Below are 26,199 nucleotides of genomic sequence, written 5' to 3' on the forward strand. Positions count from 1 at the left end.
TACAACTTATGAAGCCAGCTTTACACAGATATCTCAGAGTATGTTGCAAAAAAGGTGGCATATTAACGCATTGCAATTGACTTTTCAAGGCTAATCATACAGTACTAAACGGTCATTAAGTTACTAGCAATCTTTAAAGGGACAACGCCAGAATTATTAGGATGGAAAATCACCAAACGTATGGGCACGAAAAGCAAGGTACTAAACGGTCTTTAAGTTGCTAGGAATCTCCACAATTTGGTATGAAAATAAGACTGAATAAAAATAAGCAAGAGTACTAAATGTCTAGGCACAACACCACAATTTGGCAGAAAAAACAGACTGAATAGAAATAAGCAAAAGTGGAAGATAAAGTCAAAAGAATGGGAAATCACCAAACGTTCTCTTTCAGATGGCTTCCCAGCAAAACAGCTTGCTTTTATTCTTTTTACAGCCACATCAGAGCCTCTCCATTTGCTATGGTACACTGCTCCGTAAGTACCTGAACCCAACTGTTTGATTTCTTCTAAGTCGTCATTTTGAATAGTCTGCAGGAATATTAATCAGAATAAAAATGAGAAATAGATGTTTGATATTGATGAGTGTAACAAAATAGACAAAAACCTGTAACCCTTTAGCCAACGCTTCAGTTTCCGCTGCTGTAGGTTCGATTCTTGGAAAAATCTTGGTTTCATCATCTTCATCAGATTCAACTGCCCCTTCAGCATGCACATTCTGCTGATCAAAAGGTTCAGAAAGAAACTAGATGGAAGCATACCATCATTGTGAACAAAGTTTAAGCCCTTACCCCTTGCTCTAGCTCACTCAAAGGAGGTTCCTCAGCATTTTCAACAGTTAAAACATCAGCAGTGTCTCTTTCAGCCACAGCCTTTACCACTTCAGCACCTTCTACTGCCACTCTCTTGGCAGAAGCAATCAACTCGGGTAATAATTCTAAACTTTCTACTCTGGCATCAGCATTAGCATTTACAATGGTAGCCTTAGCATCAGAGTCACCAACTTCAGCAGTATCAGAATTCTTCTCAACCAATTTTGCCAAAGCTCCATCATTCTCCAAAATCTCAACATTGCCATCTTTGGGCACATAAGTGGGTGTAATTTGGTATCCATTAGGCATGATTGAAGCCGGAATTGATAGGCATGCATCATAAGTAGCATCAGTTGGAATTACATTACTATTTTCTCTAAAACCATGCTCATTATGAGAGGCTGATGCAGCAGGTTTCTGTAAAAAATGTCCATTTCGTACAGCCCAAGAACTCTGAGCTTTAACATCCATCCCAAGGCCTGTAATATTAGGGTGTGTATCCTGATAACCATGCACAGGGCCCGAGCTCATTGTACCATTTGACGCCATCAATCCAGGCAACTCATAAGAAGCTCCAGGACCTGGTGGAACTTGCACTTTTCTCTGTATAAGAAGTGGAGGCAAATTATGCTGAAGCTGGTAGAAGTTATCCTCTCCATAAACAGAAGGATAGTTGCCATAGCAGACTCCATTGTCTTCAAAACCATCAACATGCATATGAGGAATAGCTCTATCTGTTTGTTGAGCCTGATCCACTTCATTTGCTTCATAAAAATTTCCATGTCCATAAGGAGAATTGACAGCATTCACATCAACAGTATAGTGCTCCCCTACTCTTCCAGGTTTGGGTAAGTGAACTCGTGGATCATCCATCCTCAGATTATTGTGATGAGGGTGAAGAATCCAGTTCCCATCATGCCTTTGAGAGTCCTCTATAAAGACTCCATGGTCCACTCTCCTGTCGTGGTTCAAAATATAAGGGTCTCTGCCATGGTAGCAATCAGCACATGCATTGTACTGATCGAACTGATGCTGACCATGCATAAATCGAGAATCAGGAAACCATGAATTTGGCATAGGTGTTTGCCCTCTCTTAAGAACCATGTGGCTATGCTCACACGTGGCATTTCCCTCATAGGTGTTCTGGGGATAACCGAGATGAATAGGAAAGCCAGATTTCTCTTGAACATTGGTTCCAGGGGGCAGCCAGATCATATTCTCCATTGCTGGAGTAGACTGATGCTCGATTTGGATTGCACTATGATCAGTGAATTCCCCAATTCCAAAGTGATGGTATCTTACAGATGATGGTGAGCACGGGTATTCTCTGTGATCCCCATAATACGCAGGAGAGAAGTATGCAGGGCTCCATGGGGTATCTACTTCCCCGTATTTCTGCCCATGAGAATGATAGTGCGAGCAATGGCTCAAGAACTGGTCGGCAAAATCCATTTGCGATAGAGATTTTACATCGGTCAAGCTATTGAGGGCATCCACATACCTCCTCTCCGTCTCCCTTTCATCAGCATCCAAATGGGCGGCAGCGATAGCTTCGTCTGCGTCGGGAAACTGAGAGAACAGAAAGATTCTGAGGCGAGTCAGTCCATCCCCGGTGGTACTGAGCTTCTCGTATTCTTCCATCATGTTCATCACATCGTCATCATTCACCACAGAGACCAATGCATCGAGATCCTCCTCCGGCTGTTGATACTTTATCACGGACGTCTCTTCAAATATCTCACGCATCCGAGCCAGGAGGTCCTCGTAGGAGACGTCGAGGGGGACGGTAACAATTCGAGTCTCGCCCCCAACGTAACGTAGTTTACCGTCAAGCGGGCGAGGGAGTCTACAGCCGCCAAAGCTGCAGAGGAACTTGGCACGGGAGCCGCGCTCATCGCCGGAACCCGGAGATGGAGCGGCAGGGGAGTCCATGGAGCCGGCAACAGCCCCGGAGGAGCAAAGGAATTCTTCTGGAAGAGAACCCTCAGCTCCTAAATTGCACATGGGAATCGAATCAGAGAAGGATGGCGGTGGAAGCCATGGACGCTTCTCTCCAAATGGACCTGTTGGTGAGTATCAGAATTTCGCCTGGGGAATGATTCCCAAACTGTGCCAAATAATTCTTGCTTTCCCACTTCAAATCCCGCAATGAGAATCTCGTGTCCCGGATAACGAGTTATGACTGCACCTCCACGCCGATCACCTCTGTCGGATCAAAAATAAAGGAATTGGAGGCAGGAGCGTGAAAGGGGTGAGAGAAGAAAGGGGAGAGAGGAAGACATGGCAATTATTACTGTTATTGCGGACATTAATGGCAGGAGCGGGTTCTGCCTCTTCTTCCTTCTGCTCTCGTGTTTGGGAAAGCTCGGGGGAAGAGCGAATCACGGAAGAGCTGGATATAAAGGAGGATATGCCCTGCTGATACCACGACAGCTATGGCAGACATCGTCTCCTTGCGGAGGAGCGTTTTGCTGAATTTGATGTTCAATGTAGGTTTCAAACGCTACGCCGCTATTAAATAAAATTAAATAAATAAATAAATTGCGGATTAAATTATCAAATAATGTTTCATCTCACTTAAACAAAGAAAACAATGAATGAATAATTTTATGTACATAAAATATGCAATAAAATGTTATATAAATGTATTTTTATATAATTTTTTATTAATTAAATTATAAAGGAGCATTTACATACATGCGGCTTACTTTTTATATGTACGTAGATCAAAAAATGAGTTTTCTCAAGAAAGAAAAACCCGTTATTTAATGGGCCTAATGACTCGATCTTACCGATCATACACTTAATAATGGGCCCATACCAATAATGCTTATTAGTCGTGCATTTGGAAATGACTAGTTATAGAACTTCATGTTGCTCAAAAGGACCCCACGAGTATCTCTAAAGCTCGTCTGTCTTCACTCGAGTTCCTCTGACCGGGTTCGTTGAACTTGGATATTCGAGCAAGTTTCTTCAGTTGAGCATGTTCACATTTCTGAGCTCTTCTTCTTAGCTCGCATGTACTAATTCAATCCTTCTACCAATCTCGTTGATATCGATGAACAATTTAATGAGACAAAAGGAAGAGAACTTCGGTCCATCATCGGGTGTCTATCAAATTGTTGACCATCTGACATTAATGTAAAAGACCTTATCAATGATGAATCTATTGAAGATTTGTATACGATATGCCACCAACAAATTTTCATCATTTGACACGAATCTTGAGGCATGACACGGATCTCAATGCAATCTTTTGAGCAAGAAACATTCAAACTTCAATTAAGAGTCATCCAGAGTTCTGATTTCACTAAACTTATAGTCAAACTGACCAGCTCAATGAGACGGACTCAATGATATCAAAGTTAGTGAAACATTCAAACTTCAATTAAGAGTCATCCAGAGTTCTGCACGAATCTTGAGGCATGACACGGATCTCAATGCAATCTTTTGAGCAAGAAACATTCAAACTACAATTAAGAGTCATCCATAGCTCTAATTTCACTAAACTTATAGTCAAACTGACCAGCTCAATGAGACGGACTCAATGATATCAAAGTTAGTCCAATCTGAGTCAAATCAAGCTCAGATCAAGTGATTAAATTATTCTTGGAAGATTTCCGAACACATTTGAAAGATCAAATTTGAAATATAAAAAGAATGGCGAATACAGCGAGTTTATAGTTGAATCGAGCGACTCGACAAGATGAATTCAACGAGCCCAAGATTTCTCAATTTTGACATCGTTAAGGCACTCAAATGTCCATCAAACATCATCCGATCGAAGGAAGCTCTCCGGACCGTCCGATTAAAATTGTTCATATTCATGCATTAATTGCACCCAAAACACTATAAATAGAGCTCCATCCTTCACATGAGGGGAGAGGCTTGGGAGAGAGTTTGAGGCTTTGAGAAGGAGCTCAAGTCCAACATCATCCTTGCCATTGTCGATCGTCGTCGACCACCACCAACAGTTAGTGACCACTGTAGACCTCCGTAAACCACCGCCGGCCATCGCAAACCACCGTCGATTCCCGCTGACCTCCGTCGACCGTCCTCAACTGCCATTGACCACCGTCAATCCTCGCCGACTACCGCTGATGGGACACTGTCAGGCGACACTGTAATATGAAAATTTAGTAACACTTTCCCTTATGTGGGACAAGGGGTTGTTGTAATCATCAACATATATTGACTTTTTATAACTGGGACAGACCCGTGATTTTTTCCCTTTACGAGTTTTTCACGTAAAAAACTTATGGTGTTATCACTGGTTGTTTCACTTTCATCTGAGTGTGTGTTGAATCCTCGTGCAACGCTAAGAAGATAATTCATTACTCTACCGCCGCTAGTTTTCTAGCACACATTAGTTTGACGTCGTCTGTGGGAAAGTTTCAATCCCACAACTAAAGTACTTAAGTGGTTAACTATATGGCCACCAAACATAGTATTCGTGACAACGAAGCATTCTGCTCCAAAATCTATCGTTCCAGAGAGCAGTCACGAAGCCAAGGGCATCATGCTTCTTCATCTTCCCGCCCTGGAAGACGATATCCCGCCAACGAAGGTGTTTCGGGTCCTATTGAAGATCAAATACGTAGAATGAAAGAGTCTCAACTAGAGATCCTACAACTCCTACGAGGGGTTCAATAGTTGTTGCCTACACCATTGGATCCACGACGTACGAGAAACATACCGCTCGGAGGAACTCGTACCGGTCCACCTCCTCAAGAAGGAACAATTCCTCTATTAGGTCATGATGTTGACCTCCTAGATACCGCAAGTTCCACTCATCCATCTCGCGCAGCTCACCCGACATCGCCACATTTTCTTGCAATTCCAGATAATATAATTCATAACGAACTACGAGGACTCATCCAAGAAGAGTTCTCTCTAGAAAATAAAGAATCTCTTCTACACTCACCGTAACATCTATGAATCTTCTCCTATAGCGGATGCAGTCCTCCATCACCCCATCCCAACAGGCTTCAAGCTTCCGAACATCGATACATATGAAGGGATAACCGACCCTTACGAGCATATTGATCATTATTAAACCATCATGCACATTCAGCGTGCCTCTGATGCGCTTCTGTGTCAAGAGTTCCCGGCTACTCTTAAAGGACAAGCTCAAACCTGGTTCTACTCTCTGTTAGGGGGCACTGTAAACACCTTTAACGAGCTTGTCAAATTGTTCGCGAAGCAGTTCATCGCAAATAAAAATATCATCAAGGATTAATCCCATCTCCCGGGAATTCATCAGACTGAAAGAGAGCCGCTCAATGACTACTTTCGCAGTTTTTCTGCTGAAGCCCGTCAGATCCCAGGGGTAGATCCAGATTTACTAAGGGGAGTCTTCCTTGGGGGGCTCTGCCCATGATCATTTCACTCATCACTGATGCGTGAGACAGTTCATTCTTATGCCGACCTTGTCCACCGTGTTGAGGCCCAAATCACTGCGGATGAGGCTATCAACGCACATAAAGAGCAGTTTGAGAAATTTGGGGGAAAGCACAAGAATAACACTGGAGATGATAATCAATCTTTGCAACGGAGGAATCACGACCTCCTTCCTCAGCCTGCAGGCCAACGAACTGAATATCAACCTAAGAAAGAGTATACACCACTCAACACGTCACGTGCTAACATCTTGATGGTCATCAAAGATGAGCTAGCTGTTAAGTGGCCTCACCCCTAAAAACTAACTCGGGAAATCAAGAACAATACTGTCATTTTCATCGAAGTCGTGGTCATACCACTAAGGCATGTAAGCTCCTTAGAGAAGAAATTGAAAGGTTGATCCAACAGGGATATCTCGATCGATTTATACAAAATAAATTAGCTGGTAGCGATAATGCTCATACCGGGGGGGCAACAAACACAAAGACAACAACATGGGAGTCACTCAGCCGTGACCGAAATTCAAACAATTGCGGAGGCCCATTGCTGAATGATCAAGTCCTTGTCATTGTACCTGTTGAACCAATGTAGAAGAAATTGTGCCTCGAGCCTATAACTTTTTATGATTCCAATTTGGAAGGAGTTCGAGTCCCCCATCAAGATCCTCTTGTCATTAGCACAGGAATTGGAGAGTCCTTCTATAATGTAAAGAGAATTATAATGGACAATGGGAGCTCTGTCGATGTCTTGTTCTATTGAACTTTCCTTAGTTTGTGATTGACAAGGGAAATGCTTCAATCTGCATCCGGATCATTATATGATTTTGATAATCGACCAGTGAGGGTCGATGGAACAATAAATCTCCCTGTTATCTTGGGAGATTTTCCTCGACAGATAACCCACTCAGTCCAGTACATTATTGTCAAATCAGAATCGACATATAATGTCATCTTTGGGAGACCACTACAATCAATCTTTAGCATCGTGACTTCTGTAAATAACACACTTGAAGATCAAGTTTCCAACCCCAGCAGGGATCGGCATCATGCGAGGTGATCAATTGAAAACACAATCATGCTACCTTAGACAAGTTCAGCCACGCCCGTCAATGACACTTAGCATTAAGAACTTCGATCTTCAAGATGAAGATGTATCTCAACGGGCTTCTCTTGTGGAAGACTTGGTTCACATCCCACTCTTATCCCACTCTTTGACGAACATCCCTCGAGAATAGTGCAGCTTGGTTCCCTACTCTCCGATAAGCAAAGGTCGGAGTATGTAAGAGTATATAGATCTTCTCCAAATGAACCAAGACATTTTTGCATGGACCCGACCGACATGTCTGGAGTTGACCCTGAAATAATCATGCACTCTTTAAAAATAGATCCAACCTTTAAACCGATCATCCAAAAGAAGCGCAATTTTGCCTCAGATCGCTTACAAAATATTGAACAAGAAGTCAACAAGCTTCTTGAAGCAAAGTTCATACAAGAGGTACATCATCATGCATGGCTAGCCAATATCGACATGGTGAAAAAATCTAGTGGTTCATGAAGAATGTTTGTCAACTATACAGACCTCAACAAAGCTTGTCCAAAAGATAGTTTTCCCCTCCCGCGCATAGATCAACACGTCGATGCCATGTCTGGACATCAGATGCTAAGCTTTATGGATGTATACTTAGGATATAATCAAATAAGGATGAACCCAATATATGAGGAGGCCACCTTTTTTAGACAGATAAGGGCTTATATTGTTATCAGGTTATGTTATTCGGGTTAAAAAATACTGGTGCAAATTATCAAAGACTCATGAACAAGGTCTTCAAAAATATTCTCGGGCGTACAATGGAGGTTTATATTGATGACATGTTAGTAAAAAGCTTGGAAGCATACCAACACATTTCTCATCTGGAGGAGTGTTTCTAATACCTTTGTCAGTATAATTTACGACTCAACCCGACTAAATGTGCTTTCAGAGTCACATCAGGAAAGTTTATGGGATTCATGGTTACCCAAAGTGGAATTGAGGCAAACCCAGAAAAAATCAAGGCACTGAGAGATATGGTGCCCCCAAGGAACATCAAGGAGGTGCAATGCTTGAATGGTCGTATAGCCACTGTATTTCGTTTCTTAGCTCGTTCTGGGGATAAGTATCTGCTATTCTTCAAGATACTTAGAGGTTCTCGAAACACTGGTTTTGAATGAATAGATAACTGTCAAATTGCTTTTGAGCAACTCAAGGCATATTTGGCTTCACCGCCCCTTCTCTCAAAGCCCATCCAAGGAGAGACGTTATATATCTATTTGGATATTTCACCTCATGCAATAAGCTCCGTGCTTGTCAGAATGGAAAACTCAATCGAGAAACCAGTATACTGTGTTAGCAAGATTCTCTCTGATACAGAAAGTTGCTATTCGATGGTGAATAAAACTACGTTAGCCCTGGTATTCTCAGGAAGGAGACTTCGTCCGTACTTCCAGGCTCACACTATTGACATTTACACGCAACTCCCTTTGAAGGCTATCCTACAAAAACCATAAGCATACAAAAATCAAAAGCATCAGGATGATTAGTTAAATGGTCAGTAGAATTGGGAGAATTTGATATCCACTATTTACCACGACCAAACATTAAATCACATGTATTGGCCAACTTTGTGGTAGAATGTACAGTGCCTACCTCTGATGAACCGCCCTCTTCTCTTCCACGATCACCTCAGTGGACACTATACGTAGATGGAGCATCTGGAAATTCAGGAGCTGGTATAGGAATACTACTCATCTCCCCAAAGAAAGACATTTTGGAGTACGAACTTCGTTTGAAATTCACAGCCACCAATAATGTTGTTGAATATGAAACACTTGTCGTCGAATTAAAGCTTGTCACCAACTGTGAAGTACGAAACATGATTATTTACACTGTTTTCACAACTCATTGCATCCCAAGTATAAGGAGAATTTGATGCTCATAACTCACAATTGGTGGAGTATCTTAGTCTGGTAAAAATACTTCTCGCCCAAATTGAAACATGTCAACTCATTCATATAATTCGAGAGTATAACACCCGAGCTGATGCCTTCTCCATGCTTACAACTTCAACAACTGGAGATCTCTATAAAATAAGATATATTGAGGAGATACATTTTCCTAACATCCATGGACCATGGGAGATACTGCTTATAAATGACCCAAGGGAGCCATCTTGGATGGATCCCATCATCTCATCTCCTTCCTCCGAGACGGAACACTGTCAGATGATTCTATTACATCAATTCACATCCGACGCATGGCTGCCAACTTCATCCTTATAGGGGATGAATTGTACAAGAAGACATTTGCAGGTCCATATCTCAAGTTTCTTCCTTCATCTGAAGCTGATTATGCTCTACGAGAAGTTCATCTGAAATATGTGGGACAGGGCACTTGCTCTTAAAATAATGAGGCAAGGCTTCTACTGGCCCACGATCAAGCAAGATGCATTAGAGTTTGTATAAAAATGCAAGAATTACCAATCACACTCCAATCTTACACATGCATCGCCAGTGGAACTCACATCTTTCTAAGTCCTTGGCCTTTCGCCCAATGGGGGGTGGATATCATGGGGCCATTTTCGATAGCAACTGGACAACGAAAATTCATCATCTTAGCTGTCGACTACTTCACCAAATGGTTAAAAGCAGAGCCTCTTGCCAAAATCACTGAGGCAAATGCCAAACAGTTTGTCTGGAAAAACATCATCTGTCGCTTTGAGCTTCATGCGAAGATTATCACTGATAACGAGACTCAATTGACTGGAAGGGTCTTCACATCATTCTGCAAGGATCTTTACATTCAATTGGTGCACACTGCTGTGGTGCATCCTCAAACAAATGGACAGACAGAGGTGACAAATCGTACGGTGCTCAAAGGATTGAAAACTCGACTTGAGAAGGCTGGGGGGGCAATGGGTAGATGAGTTGCATAATGTTCTCTGGGCTTATCACACCACCACGTGAACTCCAATTGGGGAAACTTCATATAACTTATGTTTTAGTACCGAGTCTGTCATCCCCGTTGATATCGGAATTCCAAACTCCCAAGTCAAGACTTTCGACTCAGAAAGCAATGAAGAAAAGCTCCGACAACAGTTGGATCTTCTCCCGTAAATACGCGATGTGGCCCACCTCAGAGCTGATTCCTACCGCCAAAGAATTGCTCACCACTTCAACCAGAGAGTCAAGCCTCGACCTAACTCCATCGGTTACCTGGTCTTGCATAGCATTAAAGCTGTCGGTCATGATCCCCAACGCAATAAACTATCACCACTGTGGGAAGGCCCATATATCATAGCTATCATGATCAAGCCTGGAACCTTCAAGCTCAATGATTTAGAAGGGAAAATCCTGCCCCGGACTTGGAATGCAGAAAATTTTTGCAAGTACTATCAGTAACACCCCAAACATGTAGTTCACATATGTTATTACATCACAGCTCATACGTGATCAATGAATCTCAGATATTATTCATTTACTCTCCTCTACATAAAGGATATCTTTAGAAAGTATAATAGCTCATTCACGAGCCACTTCATGCTCTCGACCCAAGAAATACAACTTCAATTGTATCTTAGTCGAAGCACGATCAATCCCAGAGGGATTTGATCTAAACTCTTCCATATAGGTTAACACCATCGAGTTTTTACTCCGATAAACAACCCTGAATAGGTTAACAGTCCTTGGTGGACTACACATGAACCATTCCACACAAGTCAGTAAGTGAGCAATGCTCCGACAAACAATCTCGGATGGGTTAATAAGTCCTCGGTGGACTTTTGTTGGCTCCTCTTATGCAGGTTAACATCATCGATTAATATTCTGATGCATAGGCTCAGCAAAGTTAAAGGCCACTGACAATTTATCCCCACGGTAACCTTCTTATATGACATTGGACATCCAATGTGCGTACCACTGTAATGCACCGTCGCAACGTGTTGCCGCGAAGCACCACTGCAACGTGTCGCCCCGATGCCTAGTCGCGACGCACCGACGCAATGTGTTACAACGTTGCCACGAGACAACGTTTCACTGCAACTCTGCACCGTAGCTCGGTCGGCACTGCAACTCTGCGCCGCAATTTATCACTACAACTCTGCATCGCAATTCGACACCGCAACTCTTTGCCACAAGTCTGCCCCGCAGCTCTGCACCGTAGCTCGGTCGGCACTGCAACTCTGCACCGCAAATCAGCACTGCAACGCTTTACTGCAATGCGTCTTGTTGAGATGCAACACTTTGCCGCAACACTTCACCATAATTCATCTTGTTGAGACGCTTGATTCGACTATAAACTCGCTAAATTCGACATACATTTTAAATATGTACAAAAATCTTCCAAGAGTTGATCTGAGCCTTGATCTGAGCTTGATTTGACTCAAATTGGACTAACTTTGATATCATTGGGTCCGTCTCATCGAGCTAGTCAGTTTGACCATAAATTTATTAGTTTGACTATAAGTTTGCTGAAATCAGAGCTCTGGATGACTTTTAATTGAAGTTTGAATGTTTCTTGCTCAAGAGGTTGCATCGAGATTCGTGTCATGCCTCAAGATTCGTGTCAAATGATGAAAATTTGTTGGTGGCGTAATATATAGTATTTTTTACATAATGCTGTGACAGTTTTGGCTGATCTTTTAATTTGCTTTGATAATCCTTTTAATACACGCATAAGTATTATTAGCATAATAATCATGCCAAATGATGGGAACGAAAGAAGCAGAAGCAGTGGAGCTGAACAACGGGAGCGTGGACGGAATTTTTATACTCATATTTTATACCTATTTTTGGTGATATTGCACTTTAATAGAAGTCATTTTGATGTTTTCTTGCAGGTTGTTGATTTTTAGTGCTTAAAATAAAAAAAAAGAAAAAATAATGAAATTTAGAGTCAAAATGACGTTTTTGAGGAAATAATCAGCGTCGGAGGCGCCAAGGTCAACGCCGACAGCGCCAAGGTTAGCGTCGACGACACATAACAACCAAAAGCTGGAGGATTTTGCCAACAACCCATAACAACCAAAAGCTGGAGTATTTTTACTCAGCGCTGACGGCGCCAAAGGCGGTTCAGACCACGTTTCTAGAAGGTTCGATGTATTTGGATGATTTTTTAAGAGTTTTTGGAGGCACCTTTTGGAGAACCGACCTTGACCTTTATTTGGGGCCCAATTTCATCAGAAAAGGGCTCCTCTACGTTCATTTTTCGCTCTACAACATTCCACCATGCTACATTTCCATAATCCTTCTTCATTCCACCACATATTGGAGTCAATTAATAATTTTGCTTTCATAGTTTAGAGTTTTTGTGGTGAGATTTAGTGTGAAACTTTCCGTAAGAGTGTTGGAGAAGGAGAAAAGCAAGAGAGTTCTTCTTCTTGCATTTCTAAGGAAAGGCTACAAAGGATTTGCTTTGAGAAAGAGTTTCAAATAAGTTTGTTTGTTTATTTAGTGTTGTATGAACTTTCTTTTATATATGAAATTTGTGTTTTGTCGTATCTTTCTCATGAAGTTTGAGTAGTTTCCTGTATCTTTCCCCATACTTTGAGAACTGGAGAAATAAAGAGATAATATGAATGTGTCATAATTAAAATATAAAATAAATTGTGATGATTTTTCAACTCCGAACTTAATTTACTTTTCAATTTGGCCAATTGATTTGTTAAAGTATGTTGCAAAATATATGATCCGGGAAATTGAGTATGCGTTCTACAATAAAGTGAGGATCACATTTGATTTCATGAAGAAAAATTTCGTTCATGAAATTAAGTGCAAATAAATAGGGAAATATTCTTCGTTGGGTGTAGAATTGGAGAATCTTTAGGGTGACAGACTAAAATCCCCAATTTGATTTTAGTGTTTAAAAACTAAAGTGAGAGTTAGCCTTCAGGTGAAGAGAAGTGGGAGCATGTATTCTCCTAGCTTAACCACAGATTTAGGGACTAAACTTAAGATTAACCAATGATTTTCTATGCACTGTATCAAGGAAGAGAATTAAAATTGCTCCTATTTGGCACAATACATATTATAAACATTTATCTCATCTCATTTCACCAGAATTTCATTATAGTGGGAAAAATATTTTTTCATATAAGAAATCTTTATTACATAAACATAGTTAATAGATTAGTAGTTACTATTCAAAATTCGCATTTCTGTTTTGCTAATAGTTAAATAATTTAGTTTGGTTAATATCCCAACATTCGAAATTAGTGACAGTGATTTCGTTTGATTTTCTGTAAGTTTAATGTTAAAATTTATCATTGCTAACTTACACCTTCCATATGGGATCGATATTTGGGGCTTAAATAGAAAGTTCATTATTACTTGATAACGATACATATACTTGCGTAGAATTTCTTTATTAATTATCTATAATTATATATATTTTACACAACTTACTTTTCATATAATGATCAAGTTTTCGGCGCTGTAGTGATGTCAACTTCATAAATCCTTGCATAAGAAAATCAGGATCATCTATCACCTTGCCTATGGTCCCTAAGTGATTGATTGTCTTCATAAAGCGAGTGAGAAGAAGAATGTGAATCATCCCTCGCTCTCCACCTGTATCCCCTAAGAGCCCTCTTATGCAGACGACATGTGAAAGAATTTCCTCTGACATTATCGGGGTGGAGTTGCACCTTTTGGTCGATATTTGGCCAGCTCCAACAACTCGACTATGCTTTTCGACAGCTGCAGGCCCAAAGCTTATCAGAACAAACATTTCTTCAGCCATTACAACACGTGTTACTATAGTATATAGATCCCATACCTCAAACATCTTCTTTTGGAATCGAGTAATGAGCAAGCAAAGGCTCTTCCTTTGCCTCAACCATATCTATAGAATGACTTGTGAGCTTTTTAAGAATATTTGGGCATTGATGAATTGTGCCACAAGCATCCTTTTAAAGTTAGTGAACCAAGTAATCATCCCTATTGAAAATCTATTGAACTGTTTGAGGGACGACTCCCTTAGCATGGTGAAAAAATGTGCACTTTAATGCTTATGTAATATTCAAAAAATATTCATAAGATTCCAGTGCAAGGATTTTGAACCATTCTGAGAGCTCAGCTTCAAAAATCTACCGAGAGAATGCATTCTCTAGATAGTGGGAAGCCCAATATGCCTGAATCGTTGTTAATCCATTGATGAAGACCCATCACTATCAAAATTATGGGAATCTACTTACCTTTCTACAAGTAAGGGAGACATTCGAGCATTGGACATCAAACTTTCCTCTCAGGGGTTATGCTTCCTTCCTTGAGCCAATGCCTTTCAAAGGGTATCTGTCATCTAGTCTTTCAGCTCCTGAATTTACTGTTGCACAAACTTCCTGATGCACTCTATGTTACTAGTGTCTTTTTTGGGGTTTTCTTCTCCGTGTGCAGCTCTCTTTCTTGTTTGTTGCATGATCCACACTCATCGCATCTTTTAGATGTTGAATTTTTATTTATTTGTGAATCACACCTAAGGAATCGAACGTAAGACGAGAGAGAGTAGGAGAGAGAGAGAGAGAGAGAGAGAGAGAGAGAGAAATGCATAGTAATGAACAATAATATGAATAGTTGGTTTGTCCATTCTCATAAAATAATCCTCTATTTATATAGGAGGAGGTATAATATATGCAATTACATGTTTGCCCTATCATTAATGGAGGCGTTGCATGATATTTTAAGTATTTTACAAGGATAGATATATGGTTCGGCTATCCTATGACTCAGTCGACTGAAATTAATGGGTCTTGGTTTGACAAGACATATTCGTTTGAATGTGTTGGATAGGGGTTTCCGTTTGGCCTTTGATGGTCTTCAGGTCAGCAAGATGATGCTTGATCGGCTTGGCTTCGCTGGTTAGATGCTCTCGTATAGTTGTTGATTATTGATCCTTGGTAAAGAGCTCATGTCTTCAGAATGAAACTATGTCATCAGATAGAGGTTAAATCACTGTAATCAAATAGATAACTCATTCCTTGACAATGGAGTCATTCGAGATGCTTTGTAGATTATGTTATAGCCAGTTCTCGGCCCATTATGAGGAATATCAAGGGCGTCAGCGAGATGGCTGGCTATGTCGAACACTTCATTTAAGTTGGTTTGTGGTGAGAGGCAGGCGAATGTATCTAGCTTGGCTTGGTTAGCCTTGGTCCTTGGTTTGGTTGGACTGCATACGACTGACCTCTAGCATTGGTTCAGAGGGATGCACCTAGTCAAGTGGGTTCTTTGGTCTTCTACTCATGAGCCCTTTGGTCTTTCGCTCATGAGCCCTTGGTCTTCTACCAGTGAGCTCCTCTTAACTGTACTCTTTTGTACATTTGTTCGTTGGATCTCCTCAAGATTCATGTTGATGTATTTTTTATTCACACTTTGACATTTCCAATTAGATATTGAAAATTATCTTAGGAGATTTTTCTCTCAAGCATTGAGATTATGAAACATGTAGAAGTTGTTGGATGTTGGACCTCCTATTATCTTTTGTGAACTCACCTCGAGAGTTAGAGTCGAGTGAATGAGAGAATGAAGTAAACTAAGAGTTATTGCGAAGAGAACCAGGAGAGTCCAAATGGGCCTCCTCCAGTCGTCCTTTTATCTCTTATTTATAAAAATGTGTTTTGTATAAGTGCATAAAAAGGGAACAATTATGAAAATAATTCTTAATATGATTAATGTTCTAATAAATTATATGAATTTTATTTCATATTTGTGTTACAATTTGAATTTTGATAGGATGGTATTTGGTTGATCGATTCACTATAATACAACCGACTCAGTTGATAGACTGAGAGACAATCGTGCATTCTGTTTGGTCAACTAAGGCGTTCGGTCGAACAAAAATCTCATCCGCCACGACAAGAACAAGTCAAACGTTCAATCACGACTAGAGGGTTTCTGCCCACACTTCGGAAGGTCGGCCGGTCGACTGATGAGTCGATTTGTTTTGTCGGGTGAATCGTGGCTCACTAGTTGCTTTGGCTCAAGACTTACAAGTGCCCACGTCTCGTAGACCTAGTTGATTCGTCACCTCGACCAAATACCCCTATTTGCAAGGTCTTAGGAGATTCTTGTCGTTTCCTGTGTTAGTTATCCGATGAGACTTGTTGTCAGGATGCATTACATCTCTCCCTTAACTGATCTTATCGCTATGTGGCGAGGGACCATCTCTAGGGCTTTGAACTGTCTCTTGTTTAGAGACGTAGCTTCACCTGCTTGACAATAACTTATTGATTAACTATTTACTCTTTGTTTTTGGCCGTTCACTTGCTTTTAGAATCGTGCCGGTAGCTCTAGTGTATACAGTAAGCCAATAAAGTTATTCAAATATTCTCATGAAAATGAAAGATCATAGTTATTATAAATAAAATTTCCTCGTATTTGTACTTTTTATGTTATAATTTTTTTGGAGCATTTAGATACATCCACCTAATTCCTATGTATTTATATATCTAAAACCTATACATTACTTTTTTTAAATACTTTTTTACCACCCAAAAATGTCATATCGCCCAAAAATATTATCATTTTAATGTTTAGAAAATGAAATACACCTTTTTATAAATAGATAAGATGACATGTATGCAGAAAGAAATAAATAAAATATAGAGGTTAAATATGCAAATATTTAGGAATTGATTAAAATTTTTCGTTTTCACGCGCATCCATCTCCATTGCTCTTCAAAGTTGGAACTTCGCCGCACAGGAAGCGGCCCAATCGGAAAAGCAGTAGATTTGGCCATGGAGGGATGGGATCCGAGCACCAAGTCATCCCTCACGCAGCTCCCTCTGCTCTCTACCCGGGCCGGACCCCGCGATGGCGCGGCCTGGACTCAGCGCTTGAAGGAGGAGTACCGTGCCCTAATTGCGTACACTGCGATGAACAAATCCAACGACAATGATTGGTTCCGGATCTCCGCCGACAACCCCGAGGGCACCCGATGGACGGGATTCTGTTGGTACGTCCACAATCTCCGACGCTACGAGTTCCGTCTCCAATTCGACATCCCTGTCACCTATCCCGCTACAGCCCCTGAGATCGAGCTCCCCGAACTCGATGGAAAGACACATAAGGTTTCTCGCCTTTCTCTTTTGATTCTCGTTTATATTTTTGGTGCTTGACATGTGTGTATCTGTGTTTTTGTTTGATCAGATGTATAGGGGAGGGAAGATCTGCCTGACAGTACATTTCAAGCCCCTTTGGGCCAAGAATTGGTAAATGAGCCGCCTTTTATCTATCAAACTTGATTGGTTTATGGAGATTATTGTCTTCCTGTTATGGTTTTGCTTGGTTCTAATTGAGGTTTTTTCATGGAAACAGTCCGCGATTTGGCATCGCTCATGCTTTGTGTTTGGGTCTTGCACCGTGGTTGGCAGCGGAGGTGCCAATTCTGGTTGATTCAGGCATTGTGAAGCATAAGGATGATGAAGCTCCATCAGCAGAATCCAGAGTATAGTGTTGTGTCTATTACTTGACAGGGAAATAAAAGTGATCAACAAATGTTGTTTGATTTGTGCTTCTTAACTGTTTTTAAGGAAATAGATTATAATAGTTAAAATGCTTACACTTTGAACTTCAGTTGAGCATGGTTAAGCTGAGGTGGTATTTATTGAAATCCTTGTTGCTTACTATTTTCAGTCTTAATTGAAAATATGTATTTGTGATTCACAAAATTTTAAAAGATGATTTGCTGACATCTTCACTCAAAATGATTAGTGATAAATTGTATATCTGCTTTGAAGTTGAGAGCTCCTTTAAGAATGTTACATTAATATTATCTACTGCGCTTTATGTGTTATATAATTCATTAGAAGTCTGTTAGAGTTTTTGCACTTTTGATGTTTTATTCATATTTTAATGTGCAAGGTGACTGGAAATTTTTTTTTTAATTTATTTATGATGTATCATTGAAAGTTTTGTTTTTTAAGTGATTTTTCATTGGATTTTACTGCACAGTATCCCTTGACTTGAGGATTATATAAGATATGCTTAAGGAATGTTGGTGCTATGCAAGAAAAAATATTAGGAACATCATGAAATCCTTCTGAAGCTTTGGGGCTAAACTTTGCGACATGTTGTACTTTGAAGCTTAGGATGATTGGCGAGCTAGTGATTTTATTTCTAATCAGAAGCAATACTGATAGATTAAGACCATAATTAAGAATAAATGTTCAGGTTGAGTTAGTGTTTGAGATTACTTGCATGGTTTATTTGTGATCTTGAGGCCCTCTCTATCTATATGGTTTAGTCAAGTGCAAAGGGGTACATTTGTTGAATTCCGTCATAGTCAACTCTTCTTGTCTAACCAACCAATAAGGCATGAGCTAAGTTCATTGGAGCTCGAAAGGCGTACATGGAGCTTCATGCAAAACTTCAATTCAAGGATGGGCTGCTACATCTCCAATGAGTGTTCTGTTGATATGGAGTACAACATAACTAATGTAGTCCCACTTCAACATTAGAGGAATTATTAAAGGGTTGTTCATCCTTGTGCAATTCTGCTGCCTTTTCTTCTTTGGTATTTATTTCAGTTAATTTTCTTCTTTGGCTGAAAACTTTAGTTCCATAATAGCAGAAGAAACTGAAAGGTCTACTTTTTTTTTGTGTCTAGCAATTCAAAGTGCTAGGTCATTTATTTCATCTTACCTAAGAATTTAGCATCTCTCTTTTTTTTCCTCTCCGCACAAAGCTTAAATAAGTTAGATAAACCATAGGCGAGGTATTTTCAGTCAATTTGGGCTTGATTGACCAACCACTGAATCTATGTTGATGGATCAAAATGATGCATCTATATCGCATTAAATTTAAGATTTGTACATTAGGCTTAAACTTAAGCACAAAGTGAAAACTAAAATCAAGGCAAAATATTTATGGTTAAATTTAGAAGTTTAATGGATGCATGGAGCATACATATCTATATTTGGGCTACAATAGGTTACAATTTGAATCAAGAGTCCTTTAGTTGAAAATCAACAACACCTCACTTAAGATGAATGGATCAATCATAAAAAGCACAAGGAGAGTGAAATGCATTCGAATGGGATCTTATTGAAGGATATATGTGTGCCTATATATATATAATCTCCAAATAAGTGAAAATCTCATTAATATTGGGGAATTGTGCTATCTGGTAACTTATATCTCATGCTCAAGGGATTCACTCTTATCAATTACCATGCTTATCATAGATTTTTCTTTTTGATATATATATAATAGATTTGTACGAAGTTTTTAATGATTAAAAGTTTCATCCATTTCTGATTCTATTTAATGGCAGTTTGAGTCTCTCCCTCTCAATTCCTCTCTAACTAGTTAAGGTGGCCTTTATTGACAATTTTCAGCAAACCCTTCTAAGAAAATCAAATCATTGCTACTCTCTCTGTCTTTCTCTATTTCTCGCTCATAAAAATCCTCTATATCTCAAAAGAGGAAAACAGGATTCTGGCGCAGTATTGAAGGGAAAAACACTCAATGAAGCAATATCAAGGCCAGAAAAAGATGAAGAAAGAAAGCGAAGGGACGAAAGGAGAAGATCCAAGCAAGAACAAAAGAGGAACAAGCCACTTATGTATGGTTCTCTTAATCTGTGTAAAGCTTTCTTTGCTTATTAAATTCTTAGCTATATTTTTCTCAAAGTGTACGTCTCTTTTGTTCTAATTCTTCAATTTGCCTTTTCTATTATTTAGCCTGTTCAGTACACAAGCAGGAAAAACTGATTCAGGATTTTTTATTTTAAAGGTCTTAACCAAACCAATCCCATATTATTTTCCTTTGTACTTCATTTGTAATCATGGTCACTCTTTCATAAACCTCCATCATGTAAATTCTAAAGAAGAAACCTCAAATCTACCATAGCATTCTTCCTCAAAATCTTGTTAAAAAAGAAACCTCCACTTAATCAAAGAAGGACTTGAAAGAAACAGTGAGTTTATTATAGTTGCTTGTTCTTGGATTAGCTTAGCTCATAACCTTGAACAATTCTTAGAGAAAGAACTTTTTATCATGTTTAGGTATTTAGTGCAACAAAAATATTACAAGACTGTAAGAATAAAGACGAAGACCACGGGTTCGTCGTTAGATGCTATGTGTATCTAAGACATAGGTTGTAGGAGGAAGTAATGCAAACTCCCTTTAAAGGTGCTAAGGTTGAAGAGGATTTATCCATAAGCGCTCATTTGATATTTAAAGATGTATCTATATTTGCTTCTTGAGAAGGACTGTAACTTACCAAATTAGGATACTCATTTCAATTAGATTGCTTCAACACACTGCAAGGCTTACATATTTATCCTAAATTATAGATAGGGCTAAACAAGCCCTATCAGTTATGCATTTTGGACCAATAAATTAACTGTTTTGACCACCTTCAGAATGTGATTTGGTCAAATCCAATTTTAGCAGTGACTCCATCATCATTGAGCCAACTCTAAATAGCCAGACCAGCCATTATCCTTATTAAGCCTACTCTAACAGCAGGATGATTTCTACTTGAGTTGGACACGTCCAATTAGATTGCGTGGGTCGACCAAACCACCAACATGACTTGCTGCAACATTAACCTGTTTGGTTACTTGATTGAGGGTCAACCATAAAATATAATTTTTTAGTAACTAATTATCTAGTAGCAAATGAAGCCAAAGGGAGACACAATGATTTATTAGTCTCTTTCATGCAAATTGAGCTTGGTTAACTAGACAACCAAACTATATGGGTGAATCAAAATGCCACGCCGACTTCAGACTAACATTAGGGTTAGCCACATAAGTTGATGTCTAATGTCACAGCTTGGTTCAGGGCCAAGCCCGCATGTTCAATTCGATGTATGGATCATACAAGACTCTATGGAGATTATATGGTGGGCTGCATTTAATGAAGAAGGGAGAAAGCATTTTAGAAGGCATTATCAAGGTAGAATGAAGATTATGAAAGCAAGCGAAGCAAGGAACACCTCTTGTTGCTTTGATAGCAAACAAACTTGTAGAGTTGTAATCTATTAAGTAAAATGATCAATGAGATGAGACATCTATAGATTAATTTTTGAAAGTGTGGAGGATATTGAACCATCATGAAGAGATGAAGAGGATGTGATGTTCTAAAAACCAAAGAGAGAAGTTGATTGTCGTCCTTTCATAAAGAGAAATTTGTAATTGACATATAGATGGTAAAGGCACTATAGATCGCAGCATGACCAAGCATGCTTAGGATGTTGGGCAGGAAGGTGAGCTCTTTGCCTTGATTCTAAGTCTTAAGTGCTCATATTTTAAATGTTGAAAATGAGGACGATGTGAAAAGAGAACTCCATTTGGAAATAAGATTAAATGAATGTGCATGAATTTAAATTTGAGAGTAATAGCTTTTTTTAAATGAGGGATATCAGTCTAAGAAATATATACACGCTACAAACTTATGTAATTGTACATGTTTAAAATGATATCTATATAATATATTTGATGATAATTTGATGTACTTTTCATTGATTATTCGCATGATGAATAAAGTTATGTCTATATAATATATGTTTCATATGATGGTGCCTGTTGCAAGCTTAATATAATTGCTACTTACTGTGAGTGCATATGGTAACACATAATGCCACCATTAGAAAAAAAATTATTACTCGCAAATAGGGTGTATTTTGAGTGTACGTTCCTAAACCGCACATACAAAATGATCACATGTAATATTACTCTATTTAATGCCTTTGAAAACAATGGTAATCACCTCACATCATTGCAACCATGGTTGACAAACTCAATATTATTGACCTAAAAAGCAAGTTCATGTCCAATTCAATGATTTGATGAGGGGAGTTTATAAAATTAGAGGCATTTTACCCATTTCATGAAGGTGATCCAAATTAGCTGCATATTTAAGCTAATTTGATGAGGGGAGCTATATATATAATGTCATTTGAATTGGTTTTTCAGTGTTCATCAGCTTATTGTTTAATGTGCACACATATTTTATAGGAATCTAATTTCTAATATTAACAGACTAGAAAAAAAATATTTTTAGAAGCAGTTGTAATAAATAATTTTGATTATTGCTCTGAACTACTAGAAGAGAATATTCTGTTGGCAGTACAATATAAGTTACATTTTACATTTTTAACCTAATTTATTGACACTAATCTGTAGTTATACAACATCATGGTTTTAAAGGATAATTTGCCTGTTTAGTGTAAAGTAAAAAAAGAAAAAAGAAAAGAGAGAGAGAGAGAGAGATAGAGAGAGAAGTGTCAAAAGGATCCCAACTCTTCAAAGGGTGTTATTTTAATCCCGAGTTTATAAAAATGTCAATTTAGGGTTTCATTTGGGATTGCGATGCGGTGGCATTGCGGCATCACCACAACAATTTTTTTTTGTTTGACAAAATTACATTTTACCTACATTCTCAAAAAACTATAGCTTAAACCTGCAATTTCCGATCCGAATCAGTGATTGCTAGAAAGTTGGAGTCTGAATTTTTCAATTTTTTTTTTAAAAAATAACCATTAATGTTTCTTCAACAACTTCACAACATAAAAGCAACTCATTAACCAACAACCTCAAAGTAATATAAACTCAATTAACACTTTCAAGGAAGAAAAGAAAAACTACCATAAATAGAACACATTTACAAAATCCTTAGAATTTCCTCATATTTAACATAATCAATAAAAACTAAATAAAAAACTTAAATCAGGATGTTGATAAGACTTGCCAATATAGATAGAACTGATAAATTAGTGTTGTTTTTGATCTAAAATCATATATCCTAATAAGTGAGAGGCCCACAAATTTGGATGTATCCATAACTCTGAAATTTTTTCCATCATTGGTTCACAACTCCTTTTCTTGCGCACAGTGCTTTCTGCTTTGAGTTTCTGTGACATTGGAATAGTTGAAAAATCTCATTCCATATCAGAAACTTCATCTTCATCCTCATCGAGGATATAAACCAATGCATGCTTCCGAGCAGAGAAAACAGAAGCCACACCTCTGGAGGCTGTGAAAACACTTCACTTTATTAAGAATTAACTAACTTAAAAAAAGGGGGAAATATGATAGATTTAAACAGAATTGCCTTAATGAGGGAATTAACTTGATCATCAATTGGTTCATATTTTTCTAAAGCTCATGCAGAATAATCAGTATAGAGCCATCATATTAAAAGGAGCTTTGATGAAGTTCAAATTTTGTGGATGAAAGCTAATGCTGAATGATGATGTGATCATCTTAATAGAAAGCTTGTTTGCATTGGGCAATTGAACCAATATCGGCGTGAGAGAATGAGACTTTCAATATAATTTGGACACACACACATTCCTTACACATGAATGAATAAATGGAAATTTTATTGACCTCCCTCATAAGGCATCAGAGAAAAAATTATACCCGTCCTATTACATAATTCGATTTGGACATTACTCTTATTTATTAATCATCCACTAGACATAAAGGATTCATAGGTGACCCCTACATAGTTAAGAGGTGGCTCCCACCATAAAACAGTTTGTCCTATTTTGGGTTAAAGAGGCAGCTCCAAAAACGAGTCGTATTGTTCTATATGATACTTAATTTTCATCTTCAGACTAATATAATGCTCTGTTATCATTTGCAAGAGTACAAACTGTCACCCATCGAGAGTAGTTGCATAGATATAGTTAAACTTCGGAGTTCTTGATGAAATTCGAAAGATTACCCCAAAAAATGCCTCAATATTAAAAGTTCAACTTTATTCTACTTGCAGAGTTTCACAAGAATGTCAATTACTTAAATGAAAGAGGTTGTGAAACTTCTCAAGTAAAATGAAGTTAAACTCTTAAACATCGATATGTCTTTTAATACAACGGTCGAAATTTCATCAAAAACACCAAAGTTAATCATGCTTGTAGTACTCCTAAGTTACACCAATGGGACAAAACAATGACGTCATTAGGCCAAAATGAACAGCATCTCGATGGATGAGAGTTTGAGCTGTTACATTAAGTATGTTGCTTTTTAAGTAAAGAAATGATTCATACTTAGTTAAATGTATATTTATTCTCAACTTCATAACTCATGGTCACTACCAACAAATCTTTAGCTCAATATTTGATATATCATATTAATTGTACCTTTAAAATTAAATATCATTCTTATGTGTGTGTATATATATATATATATAGTAAAAATGTCGCTCTGCTAGGGTTCCGCCCCATGGCGAACCCTAGCATCACATGTTGCTTCCCTTCTGCTTCGGGATTCAGCGTCGTCTCACATCGTCTGCTTCGTCTCGGTGGTCTGATTCCATTCGTGTCATTTGCTGCGTTTCTTGTCTGCGCCTCGTCTGTGACAGAGCCGCTCGATCTGTGTCTGTGACAGAACGCTCGTCATCTGCTCGGCTAAGACCGTCTGCGAGCCGCTCGTCGTTCAGCTCGGCTCAGCGCGCGAGTCTGCGACAGAGCCGCTCGTTTCAGCCTCTGGCGTAGGCATCTGCGACAGATCCTGCAGCTTTTCTTCCCACTGCACCCCCCCCCCTCACCGCTTATACCCCCGCCAAACCCTCCTATGCTACAGTAGTTCACAAACACAGCTCCCCTTTTCACCCCGCAGACAGTATTCCCGCAGAGTTACCATGATTCTGTTGCAGGAAATGGCGATTACAATCTCATAAAAAAAGTAGAAAAAAAGACGGGTAAACCAGCAATTTTCTTCTCTGACACTGAAATTTCAACTCGTGCAGGAAAATACAAATTTACACTAGTTGGAAAGTCTCAATTAGGTTGCCAGAAGATGAAGATCATCAGGAAGGTTTTTGAAGATTTCAAACTGGTTGAGGATTGGCAGGTGGGCCATTTCGATGGTAGACATGTTATGATACTGCTGAGCACAGAAGATGATTACATGAGGATTTTCTCAAAGAAATTCATCACAATTGAGGGCAAACCCCCAATTGCACCTATCTGGTTCTCATTACCTGAACTCAAGCTTCATTTCTTTGATCTACATATCTTATATACAATTGGGACTATTCTTGGAAAACCTTTGCAGGTAGATTTACCTACAGTTTATTTCTAAAGACCCTCTATTGCAAGGATTTTGATTGAACGATATATTACACTACTGGATGTAGAAGAAGTCTGGCTTGGATCTGCTCACAATGGTTATTGACAAAAAATCATTATGGAACAAAAATCATACTACTGCAAGCACTATAAGATGTTTGGACACCCGCATGAGAAATGTTTCAAATTGCACCCACAGTTGAGAACCAATAGTCAAAAGCAGGAACAAACTGTTAGCGCACCTCATGTGCCTGAACGCGCTCCTAGCAAACTTGATGACAACAAACCTATGTGCCTGAACGCGCTCCTAGCAAACTTGATGACAGCAAACCTGAGGAGGGAAACACCACAAGACATGAGTTAGTGTCTGCCCCTGGGATCCCTTCTCCTGACCATACTACAATGGATAATGTTCGAACTGAAAATCAGGATAGTCCCGCAGCTCCTATTCAGGAAACATCAGGTGCACATGTAACAATTCACATTTCACATACACTGGAACCTATCGCGGTGGCAACGACTGTATTTCCTCCTACTGCTGTTCAAACATCAAATCAGAACGAAAATCATATGAGCTAGTCTTCAGATGAAGAATGACATGTTTACACTTCTCGGCGGAAGAAAAAGCCTGACGGCTCACTCCAACTTGGAAACTTAATGGATGCTATTTTGGTGACTCCTGACAAAGACACGACTCTTCAAAGCTTGTTATCTAATTCGAAGAGGCAGGACTAAACTGGCTCGTCCCTAGCTACTATTTTCTGCATGTTTTAAATTTGTTTTTAATTTTTGTTGAGTCTATCTATACCTTTTGTTGGAGTTTTTATGTACTTGTATAGTATGGGTAGGGTGCCTCTTTGGACTCTTCTCATACAAGCTTTATGTATCATTTTCTATTTCAATAAAATCAGCCCTTGGGCTTTTCATAAAAAAAAAATAT

The 26,199-nt window shown here is 39.0% G+C and overlaps 3 protein-coding genes across 3 annotated transcripts in view; 1 reads left to right on the forward strand and 2 right to left on the reverse strand.

Moving 5' to 3' along the window:
• Positions 1-3,284, reverse strand: part of LOC110024534 — a 33,466-nt gene extending 30,182 nt beyond the window's left edge. The window contains 3 exon segments of the mRNA XM_020724559.1: positions 375-527; positions 604-714; positions 788-3,284. Of these exon segments, the coding sequence (XP_020580218.1) occupies positions 375-527; positions 604-714; positions 788-2,812 (2,289 nt within the window). The 5' untranslated portion in view covers positions 2,813-3,284.
• Positions 3,285-16,877: 13,593 nt separating this feature from the next.
• On the forward strand, positions 16,878-17,855 carry LOC110034656 (ubiquitin-fold modifier-conjugating enzyme 1). The gene is made up of 3 exons (XM_020738909.1): positions 16,878-17,304; positions 17,384-17,445; positions 17,552-17,855. The coding sequence occupies exons 1-3, from the start codon at positions 16,972-16,974 to the stop codon at positions 17,685-17,687; spliced, it is 531 nt and encodes a 176-aa protein (XP_020594568.1). The 5' UTR covers positions 16,878-16,971; the 3' UTR covers positions 17,688-17,855.
• Positions 17,856-22,805: 4,950 nt separating this feature from the next.
• The window catches only part of LOC110020674 (anaphase-promoting complex subunit 4-like), a gene marked incomplete at its 5' end in the record, with an annotated part of 25,784 nt that continues 22,390 nt past the window's right edge, over positions 22,806-26,199 (reverse strand). Inside the window, 1 exon segment of the mRNA XM_020718859.1 lies at positions 22,806-23,218. Within this exon segment, the coding sequence (XP_020574518.1) occupies positions 23,124-23,218 (95 nt within the window).

The sequence above is a fragment of the Phalaenopsis equestris genome, unplaced genomic scaffold (genome assembly GCF_001263595.1).
Source record: "Phalaenopsis equestris unplaced genomic scaffold, ASM126359v1 Scaffold000002, whole genome shotgun sequence".
NCBI lineage: Eukaryota > Viridiplantae > Streptophyta > Magnoliopsida > Asparagales > Orchidaceae > Phalaenopsis > Phalaenopsis equestris.